The sequence below is a fragment of the Glycine soja genome, chromosome 20 (genome assembly GCF_004193775.1).
Source record: "Glycine soja cultivar W05 chromosome 20, ASM419377v2, whole genome shotgun sequence".
NCBI classification, from domain to species: domain Eukaryota; kingdom Viridiplantae; phylum Streptophyta; class Magnoliopsida; order Fabales; family Fabaceae; genus Glycine; species Glycine soja.
The window spans coordinates 2,523,115-2,534,013 of NC_041021.1; the positions used below are offsets into that span (position 1 = coordinate 2,523,115).

The 10,899-nt window shown below is 33.0% G+C and overlaps 1 protein-coding gene across 3 annotated transcripts; it reads right to left on the bottom strand.

Annotated features, from left to right (window-relative positions):
• Positions 1–3,189: 3,189 nt before the first annotated feature.
• LOC114401626 (cyclin-T1-3-like) lies at positions 3,190–9,737 on the bottom strand. 3 transcript variants are annotated; one of them, XM_028364186.1, is made up of 7 exons: positions 9,553–9,737; positions 7,705–7,948; positions 7,126–7,207; positions 5,743–5,877; positions 4,987–5,162; positions 4,744–4,895; positions 3,190–4,475 (listed from the first exon to the last, which is right to left on the bottom strand). In XM_028364186.1, the coding sequence occupies exons 2-7, from the start codon at positions 7,932–7,934 to the stop codon at positions 3,544–3,546; spliced, it is 1,707 nt and encodes a 568-aa protein (XP_028219987.1). In that variant the 5' UTR covers positions 7,935–7,948; positions 9,553–9,737; the 3' UTR covers positions 3,190–3,543. The 3 variants fall into 3 exon arrangements, with proteins under 3 accessions (XP_028219987.1, XP_028219986.1, XP_028219988.1); XM_028364185.1 differs by having other exon boundaries at positions 7,705–8,003; positions 9,553–9,736; XM_028364187.1 differs by lacking the exon at positions 7,126–7,207 and having other exon boundaries at positions 7,705–8,003.
• Positions 9,738–10,899: the final 1,162 nt, after the last annotated feature.

The window sequence follows — 10,899 nt, forward strand, 5'->3', positions numbered from 1 at the left end:
TTAATGGTAGGATATAAGTATCATAATACTCTATTCATGGATACTTACTCGTGAAGTTATAAAAGTAAGAATTAGACGATTGATGACGTTCCCAACAAATTGGATGGTTGGATCTCAAGGTTAAGACAAAAACACAATCATAAACAAATATATATTAAGGATGGCAAAAAAATTTGTATCCCTATATATATATATATATATGGATGGATAAAATCTACCATAGATAAATGACAGATATTTTAAATGTGTATCTATTACTTAGGATATGAGTATTTTTTTTTAATCCTTTCATTAATGGTAGGATACAAGTATCATAGTACTCTATCCATGGATACTCATTAGTCATTACCCATGAAGTTATAAATTATTCTTTTATCAAAGAAAAGAAACCCTAATTCCTAAATCAAATTTTGATATTGTTTCATCCCTATGCTTATGTTCATCCTTATATATATATATATATATATATATATATATATATATATATATATATATTTATAACTTATTTATTGAACTTATGTTTTGTGATATTGTAATTTTATTTATATTTTGAATTTATGTTTATTTATGTTTAAAAGATACTTATTTTATTGATAATTCCATTGCATTGATGTTTTTCCTCCTCTTAGGTTTTTAATTCACTAGTTTTATTTGATGTTGAAAATCATTTTTTTTAATAATTATTTTAAAAAAAAATTGAAGTATCCATAGGTATCCATGGATACCTGTAGGTACCAAAAAATTCAAAGCCATTTTTCAAACAGATACTCAATAAGTAATGAGTAGATATTGAACACAGACTTTTTCTAAGATACATGTAATTGATAACTCATATTCATGCTCGATCCTACTCATTATCATTCCTACTATATACATTTGAAGAGGAAAAGTTAATAGACACAACCTTGGCTATTATATAGGTGTTATCTTGTGTAAATAATGTAATATGTGCTAAGCTATAACGAAGCTTATTAAACAATCATTTACACGATGAGATAAAAAAAACTAGAAGATACTTGTGATTCCCAACAAAGACAGGACATATCATATGATAGGAACATATTTTATGAGATAATTAAATTTTGATCATATAATGAAACATGGATGATCAAAATTTAATATCATGTGAATTTAAAAAAAATGTGAATTTCTAATATTAAATTTCAATTCTGTATGTATGATTATACAATCTAGATTTAATTTTTTCGCTTTCATATAAGATATTTTCTCTTATAAAATATGTCATATAAAAGTTACATTCAACATGCAACTAGACATACATCTGCACTTTATGTGAATATCTTTACAAATCAAGAATTTTTTTTAATCATAATCGGATATTAACAAATAGTTAGCAAAAAAAAAAAACTTAAACGATTAATATACAATTTTGAAAAGTAAGTTAAGATGGTTATAAATGGTAAGATTGACAAGTAAAATAAACAAATTAATGTTGTATACTTACAACAAAATAAATTTTGATTTGAATAGTTATATATTATAGTATAAAACATCTTGCATGCTTAATCACTGTTCGTGTAACTTCTATGAGTATTCACATTATAATAACTCACAATAGTTACTTTCAAGGATCTACCTATACACATTAATCATTTTTATTTTTCCTAATACAAGTAACTCTTTACAATAAATCTCTCCATTGGAGTAACTCACTTTTGTTGCTTCCAATGGATCCCCAAATTATTTTTAACACATTTACACATTATAATAATAATTTCAGATTTTTTTATTGAGCAGCAACATTGCTTTAAAAAGCAACAACTGCCTCGGAAGCAACATTTTCAGCATTGCTGTTGAGGGAGTTGCTATGCAAGCACGGAGCTAGCTCTGACAAATTACTTCCCTCGTGCCCAGATGCAGATGTTCTAAGGTAATCATTCTAAATATCAATAAACTTATTATATAATAATAAAATTATAATTAAATAATAATATAAAACTATTTTACAACATCTACTTTATCTTGGTGAATTGTGATTGAATTTAGTAGCTAATATCTTTAAAAGAAATAAAGACAAATTAATTACTACTTGCAGTGAAGATTTTAAAGAAAGTAAATTATTTGATTTCAATTGGCTCATATGAAATAGAGTCAATAAGATTGTTCATCAATTTTCCTGGAAGCCTTCGAATGTTTGAACTATCAGTTAAATTAGACTTCATATTAACTTACCTAGGTTGATGTAAACAAAAACACACGTGAAACATTAAGTATTATTTTGGGTGTACATATAAGAATAATAAATAAATAAACATTTTCTTTTTCACCCTTCCATTTTTACGTATAAGAGTATTTCCTTTGTTCAATTTTCTGTTGACTTTGTTTATTATGCCTCCATCCCCAACTCGGCTAATTTTTCTTGTTTTGAATTTTTAGACTTGCAGATTTCTTCAGGAATTTAAAAGCTCATACTTTTGGTCATAGTTCTGAAGTTTCCCTGTTTTTCAGGATAAATAACAATGTTGGTTTATTTCACTTTTTGGAAAAAGAAAACTACCCAGATTTTTGGAACCCCAGGGTAAGTTTTTAAGGTGATTTTAAGAGAAGAAAACATACTCTGCCGCACTGAATTATTAGGTAAAAATATATGTATATCTTGATAAAATTTAATGAAACTTGCATCATATTTTTTTTTTGGTAGATGAAAACTTGCATGAGTGGCATCATTTAGTGACCCAAAATATTCCACCCAATAAAAAAATGCTAAAATTGTATTAAAGAATTCAACATTCTTCTTAATTAGGATTCTCTCGGGCTTGGCAGGTTAGGTGGATGCAAAGGCACATGGGTAGGTCTCTTTGATAAACTTCTCTATAAAATACTTCTAGAAAAAAAAAACTTTCCATAGACTAATATTAATTTTATATATATATATATATATATATATATATATATATATATATATATATATATATATATATACTAATTTGTAAAAACTCTAGCATATTAACTTCTCTAAAACATAATTTTAAATGTATGCATGAGCTAATTTTAGCTTATTAAAAAACTTATTTTTTTTTTCCTAGAAGTGCTTGTGGAGAAGTTTATCCAAATAGACTTATTGTGTGCATTAGTGAAGGCCTAGAATCAGGTCGTAACATACAAGTTACTTAAAATTCATTTTTTACCTTTGACGATTGCAGCTCTCAATGATTTCAAATCACAGGGTTTGCAGAATTATGTTCACATGTATTAAATTAAATATATAGCATAAGGTTCTCATACAACCCCCTCCCAGCCCGGAAATAATAATAATAATAATAATAAGCCTTTAATGGCACTACCAAAACTGAGGCATCCCGTTCCTTAAAGAAGAAATGTATAAGGCAAACAAGAGCATCCAGAATCATCAATTCTTTAGCAACCGATTAGCCAAATCAAAATAAACAAATAAAGGACAGCAGAATATTCACCTCAACAATGATTTTGCTCCCCATTCCTTGTGTTTTCCCTGCCTACATAACCAACTCTCCCCCTTCCCAGTTCCTTTATTCAGCAAGTTCCTTTATTCGGCAAGTTCCTTTATTCGGCAAGATCATTGTGATAACTGGAATCAAGATGCTTTTTCATCTCTGGTTGCCTACCTGGAGGGCTCCCCATCCTTCTCTTGCGATTGTTCAACGAGGATGAAGCATCGTCTATCATCTCCCCTTCTTCAGCATTGTCTTCGTCCATGTCTTTCTGAAACTGCACCTTCATGTTCATGTACCGCCCGTCTCTAGTTTCCTCATGGTTCTCCCCCCCATGGTGATCTTCACCATCAGGCTTAGACCAGTTCTGCCTTCTCTCACGCTTATTTTTCTCATCCTCGACTGCTAATTCAATTCCATCTTCCAGCTCCCTCTCAATGAGATCATCCTCATCCATTACATCTTTCTTTAATGCCATTTCGCCTCGTTGTTCCTTTCTCTTCTTTCCCATAGCTGCCAGTGCCTTTAACTTATCCTTGTCAATCTTGATTGCTTCATTGGGTGAATGACCTAGTGGAACTTCCCGACGCTCCAGATTTCGGCCAACATTGCTGCCAGAATTGTTTAATGCAGATTCATCTCTCCTTCCTACTTCTGCACCCTCCTTAGTCCCAACAATTCTGTCTTGGTCACGTTCAGTACCAGATTTAGATCTATTTGACACTTCTCTCTTGTTATCTTGATGAGTCAACTGTTCTGAATTATGTGACTCCCTAATATCCAAGTTGTGATCAGTGATGTCACTGCCCATTTCTGCACTCCCATCGTTGCTTTGGTTCTCAGTTCCTCTTTGTGGTACCGCAGTTCTCTCTACAGATGAGTGCTGGGGGGCTTGAGATGATATTTGCTTTGAGGCCTGCTCCTCATTTGCAGAAGGAGCCTTTGAAGCAGCTCTTGTTCCTCCAGCACTTCCTTCTACTTCACTTCCCTGTGCTGGTGGAAGTCTATTCTGCTCATAGAGTTCCAACATTTGATTGCTAACCTCTGCAAGAGAAAATACCCACAAGAACTGAGAAGGATATACAGAAGCATACAGACACACAAAAGGACAGCCCATTGTTAAACTACTCATAGCAATAAACTGAGTTCTCTTCCGAAAATTCCCAATTTGATCGGGAAACAGGGATAAAACCATCCAGATATGTGACAATGGCAGAAATGATCATAATGCATTAAACCAAGGGAACACAAAAGGCTACCCAAACAAATCAATTTTGTTAGCATGCAAATGAATTGAGGGGATGACACCGACCCTCTAATTGGCGTGGGGTGACATCAAACTCTTGCCACCAAACCTTCTCACCATCTGATGGAAGCTTCACTTTCAAGAACTTGGCAGCAAGGAAAATGGCACCTGCCGCAATATGATGTGGCTTAAATTGCAGGCAGAGCGATGTCCTCAGCCTGAAAGCCACTTTTTTTCAGTGTGTGATCAAATATATTTTAAAAATAAATCGACACAGTTAAATTCAAACAAATTGCAACCAAATCATACCCATCATTAACAAAGTTCCACGCAACTTGTGCAAGGGCATTCTTCGCAACATTAAACTTCTTTATGGCTTCCACAAGAGGTTTATATGGATGTTGAACATTCAGATCAAAACCTAAAGTGGCAAGCACAACCCTCTCACCAAGTAAAATTAATTCTTTTTGCTGCTCGTACACTTCCTGCATCATTTACAATTTCTATTGAACAAATATAAATATATCAAGGGTAAAGGAAAGAGAACCACTACAAAAGAGGAGTGTAAATACAAAAAAGAAGTCCGAAAGGGGCCATGTAGATACTTTACCAATATAGAGCAGTTGGAGATGGAATCAGATCAACTATCCAATAGAATGGGGCATAGGAAAGAACATTTCCTTAATGATAAAATTAAAAAATTCTAGGCAACAAGTTCAACTTAAGTAGTTATTGAGCAATAAAAAAATAACCTTGATACTTTCATAATTTACAAGCCAGATAAACATTTTATAGGATTTTAATATTCGGGACATATCTACCATGTTTGACATTATAACCTAGATAGATGTGTTGCCTAGACACTGACAAGTTGGAGGGATGCGCAGTCTAGAAGCAAATAGGGGTAAAAAAAGCCTAGTCCATTTTAGACAATTGGAGAAAGTTGACAGACAGCAAGAAAAAGTCTCTTGAGTTAACAGCAGCAATAAGATTCAGCTAAATCCTAAGTCAAAAATGTTGATGTATAGGAGTGAACTGGTCAAAGCACCATCAGTAATAAAACACCTTCTGTTTTATCCTCTGCGCAGCAGCAGGATCCTTCTTGTGAATGATCTCATAAGAAACAAGAATAACATCCTTTAGTGGACGAGGAGTCTCTTCAACCTTCCCAGCAAGGAACATACAGACCGTTGCAATGGTCTGCAAAAAAGTTCATCAAGTGAATTATGAGATTTTGATTAAGTAATCTTTAAAATTATAATGCTTTAACATCTACCATTCTCTTAATATAAATTAGGAATCTCCTTACATCAAATAATTATAGAACTCAAATAATAAAGCATATAAATGTTAAAGATTTTGAAACTTCACTAAACAGAAAAGTTTAAGCAGCAGTTGGAACTTGGAACTTGAAATAAAATGTAAGATACAAGAGTTAAATGGAATAAAAATATCAGATAGATGATGAATTTTTTACAGAAATATTAACTTATAGAAGTTGCAAATTTAGAAGATCCATTCACCTTTAATTACAAAACTTTCCCTAAACTTAAAATGGACAGATTGACCTGTTCAAAAACAGATTTCATACAAGGTAGGAAACTCAACTAAAATAATAATACTATGCGAAACAGACAATAGAAATACTTGATTACAAATCCCTACTGAAAAGTAAAATTCTTGCACTCAGTCTCAGTATATAGACATCCTCTCAAACATATAGAGTCCTTAGACAATTTCTGTTAGGTCCCAGCCAGAGACAGACAGAATTTGGAAGGTTTGTTCTCATAAGAAAAAGGGGCCCACTAGTGAGGAAAGGCCCAATAGTTAGACTTGTTAGACCGAAGTCAGTAGGTTGACAGTTATTCTGTTATAGTAGGTTGATAAATAGTAAAGGATGTAACAGAATGAGGGGAACATCCCTTGGAGGACTTCTCTCCTTATGCCCAATTCTATCCAGTATCAATTCTTTTATGTCCATCTATCATTTCATTCTTTCTGTTATTCTGGTTACCACTCTCCCCATGCAACCTTTCAACTTTACAGAATTTTAGAAAAAAATTCCAGACTGAATGTGCACCCAAACATTTTCAATATTGAGAATAGTATATTAGAGTTAGACAAATGTAAGACAAACAAACTCAACCTTTCCAGGAATATGCTTTTAAACAGGAGAAACTACCAATATTACAGACAAAAACCATCCACAAAGTATCAGCCAACCAGGCATGTCAAGTATTGAAAATTAAACTAAGGAAAATAATTCCACACAACACAAACCATTTTCTAGATAGTATTATGATATTTCTATTTGTCTTTTATACTTACGATATACTGGTTATCTACAATGGCAAGAACACAAACATATCACACTAAATTAAATTGCAACTCAAACTCTGGAGAGACAAAATGCCTACATAATATCTATTTGAAAGTGCAACAACCCACCCTTCGGTCATTCTTTGCATGAGATTGTCGAAGAAAGAACCGATGACAAAAGATTATGGCCGTTGCTATAGTTACCTGAGGCCTGCAGGGGCCAACATTACAATTAATATGTAAACCTCCAACAGAATTTCAAAAACAGGATATAAATATTTACAATTTACAACATGGTGAAAATAAGCAACTGCGTTCAAAAGGTAACTGCCATGTCTATCTTCCAAATACTAAATATATAATTATAAGATTATCAGAACCAAGTAAAACAGAAAAAGGAAACCAAATTTCAGAAAGAATTAAGCAAGCATATGCTCACAATGCTTTCATTACCATGCAATAGATGATTGCACTGGTGGGGTGTATCATTCACATAAACAGCTGTATAATTTAGGAAAGGTTTCACATAAAACATTACTGTTAAGAAATTGGAAAGAAAATATGGGCTTGCAAAAGTGGAAAAAAAAAAAGACAACACGATGAAGGCATAAAATCCCTCAGAGCTATCCTAAACACAGCAAGTATGTGAATCTAGAAAGTAATAATTAAATATTTATAATAATATCAGCAGGCTAGCACCAAACTCACACTTTAAGTCTCATGCCTAAATCCTGCAAGAATGTGCAGTATGACTTGCGCAGATATGTCTCTTTCTTCAAGTCAATTCCATCTTTTCTTGATGGGGAATGTTCCTCTATTTCTTTTCTAGACATATACCAGCGACCTAATGATTCCTCTTGCTTGTCTTGAGAACTTTTACCAGAGTTGCCATCAGGTGTTCCATGATGTGGCAACTCTCCAGGCATAAGTCCTGTCATATGTACCAGAATTTCTGTGCACAGAATAAATTCTGTATCATTTGTTCAACATCATGTAGCAGAAAGATTCTGGAAGACATATAAAAATAAATGAATAACATGTATGTGGTATCATGAATATAAAAGAAATGTGGAAATTGTAATCCATGTAAAACATGCAAGGGAAGAAAATGAAGGAAAATGTAGGACAACAAAAGAAAACAGAGAGACTGCAGGAGAGAGGTTAGGAACAGAATCTAAACTGGGTATTGATGTTCTCAACTTCTCTGCATACAGGGATCATCATGTTCGGCCCATCACTAAGGCTGAACACTGAAAACTACAAGGAAAATAAATAATGGTAAAATGCACAATGGATCTAGGATAGCTTTGATGCCATCTTAGAATTGGGCTTAAGGCATAACTCAACCCCACAAAACTGACTCATAAGAGAAGGATTGCCCAAGCTTTCTAAGCTATATTTAAGTCATATCTCTAGTTGATGTGGGGCTATACATCACCCTTGAAGCTTCCATTAATGTATCCCACAAAGAGGCTGCAAATAAGGCAGGCCAGAGATGACTGCGATTAAGGCGGCTTTCCAACAAAGAACCAGTACGTTTAACCCCAGACCAGTCCATAACCTGGTGTAATTAAGTGGAAAAAAAATAGTCCCATAATCCATAGCCATTAGCCACTTGCAGTGATGCCCAACCATGCAACCCATTCACATAGCAAGAGGTTTTCTTGAATGTGGAATGCATTCTCACCATGCCATGATGATATGGGTTGCATGGCTGGCCTCCTGCTATGGAGATCACACACTTTTAGGAGCCTAGACCAACGAGCATCCCACAATGCCATAATCTCATTACCCCACCAAGGCCTTGACCAACACTACCCACATGCAACCTCCAGCCAACATCACCATTACCAATGGCAAAAGGCCAAAACTCCACCATATAAACATGTCATTGCGCCCTATTGCACCGCCTTGGTGGGCCTCCCTTCACAAATTGTCGTGGTGGTTAGCAAAAAAATCCACCACACCACTCCACCATAACGGTGCCATGACCGCTTTTTTACAACACTGGCCTACATATGTCTTCCAAAGACTACTCCAGTAAACCTTTCAATCAAACTCCCACATTCACACAATAGAAAACGGTGAGATCATAAGAAAAAAAAAAGTAACACAAAAGCTTTAATTGCCCTTATCTTCAAAAGTCTTCTTTTTTCTCGAGCGAACCCTAATTTGCTTCTCAAATCCGAAGAGATTGCACAAACAACGCAAAGTACCCAACAAAAATCTACAACACCCATGCAATTATCCAGATAAGACAAAAAGAACCAAGATTTTCGGCTCAATCGGTCCCCAAATGTGGGGAGCAGAGTGAGAAAACGAGCAAACCCAGAAACACACGAGCGACGGCGAAATTGGAAGGCATTCCAAAAGGGTTTCAATAAATCGATTGCGAAAAGTGAAATTAGGAAGGAAATGACGGAGAAAAAAGGGATTCAATTGGAGAGAAAACAGGAAAAGTGATAGATCAATCAAATGCATAAAAAAAAAAATAGATAAGGGTAATGAAAATGAAAAAAAAAAAAAGAAGAAAAAAACGAAATCAGAGGCACTTACGTATTCGAAAGAGAAGCCTCGTCTTCTTCTCGGAATCGGATGCAAGCTGTGTGTCGCCTTCGATTCTCTCTCTCTTTCGCTCGCTCGCAGTCGCAGCCTCGCAGGTTGCAAAAAAGAACCCCAAGTTCGACAATCTCGTCTCTTTTGTTTCCCCCACACTCTTTTTTTTTTTTTTTTCTGTGTTTTGGTTTTGTTTTGATGTTTTTTGTTTTTGTTTTTCATGTGTTTATTTAGCCTTTATTTTATACACTTTGTCCACTAATCGTCAAATGCATTTAATTCGAATATATCTAAAAGTGTGTTATTTTTAAAATCAATTAAGTAGTTATTAATTAACACATAATTAAATTTAATGTATAGAATTTAATGATCATATATTTTAGTGTAATTTTTGTGCTGATGAGTTTCTGATAGCTGCGAAAATTAAATTATTTTAAAAATTAATTATATGTATAATGAAACATTAAATTATAGAATTTAATGATTATATATTTTGCCCAATTCTTGCACTGATAAGTTTGTGTAGCGGCAAAAATAAAAATATTTTAATAATTAATTACATGTATAATGAAATATTATTGTTATAATAGATTATAATAAAAAAAAATTGTCGGAGTAAGTTTGTTAAAAAGTGGTCTTGAGATCATTAATTTTGTTTGGATAAAAAAAATAAAATCATTTTTAACTAGTAAAAAAGTATGAAAACATCTTAAAAGAGAAAACGTTGTTTGAAACATAATCCTTATGTTATAAACTTTTATAGTCATAAAAACTTTTTGACAGAATAAATATATGAAATCATTCTATCTACACTTAATTATCATTAAGGGGTTTAACTTTATTAATTGAACTCAGTGTATTTGAATTGTAAATCTTTTAATATGTGAGTTTAATTTTTTATAAATGAAAAAAAATATGATTAATTTTACTTATCATCTTTTAAGTATTATAATTATGTGATTTTGATAAAGAAATTTCAATTCACCAAATTGGATCCCGCAAACTTTACAATTGTGAAATTTTGATTTATAGCATTGGTGCAACGTTGCCGATGTAAAGATTGAAAATAGGAGAAAATATTATAGAAGGTAAGGATAGATTTTCCTACCTTATAGGTTGAAAACAACATTTTACTACACTATAAAAATTATAGTTAAAGTTAATTAAGTATACATTAAGAGGAGTGACGAAGATTTCAGAGAAATAATAATTGGTTTGCCAAAAAAATCTACAATGAAAATTATTTATCTTTTTATTGGAGGTTGATAGAGAGGTATCGAAATAAAGTAAGAAACTTAAATATAATTTTGCTAATTTGGAGTTGGTAAAAACTTATGATGAAATGTT

What these genes read in the sequence shown, in the direction of transcription:
- LOC114401626 (XM_028364186.1), bottom strand. Translation starts at nt 7,934, where the DNA reads ATGACAGGACTTATGCCTGGAGAGTTGCCACATCATGGAACACCTGAT. An exon ending in TTAGGCATGAGACTTAAAGT is followed by an intron (nt 7,208 to 7,704) that starts GTGAGTTTGGTG and finishes TGGCCCCTGCAG; the next exon opens with GCCTCAGGTAACTATAGCAA. An exon ending in CGCAGAGGATAAAACAGAAG is followed by an intron (nt 5,163 to 5,742) that starts GTGTTTTATTAC and finishes TAAATGATGCAG; the next exon opens with GAAGTGTACGAGCAGCAAAA.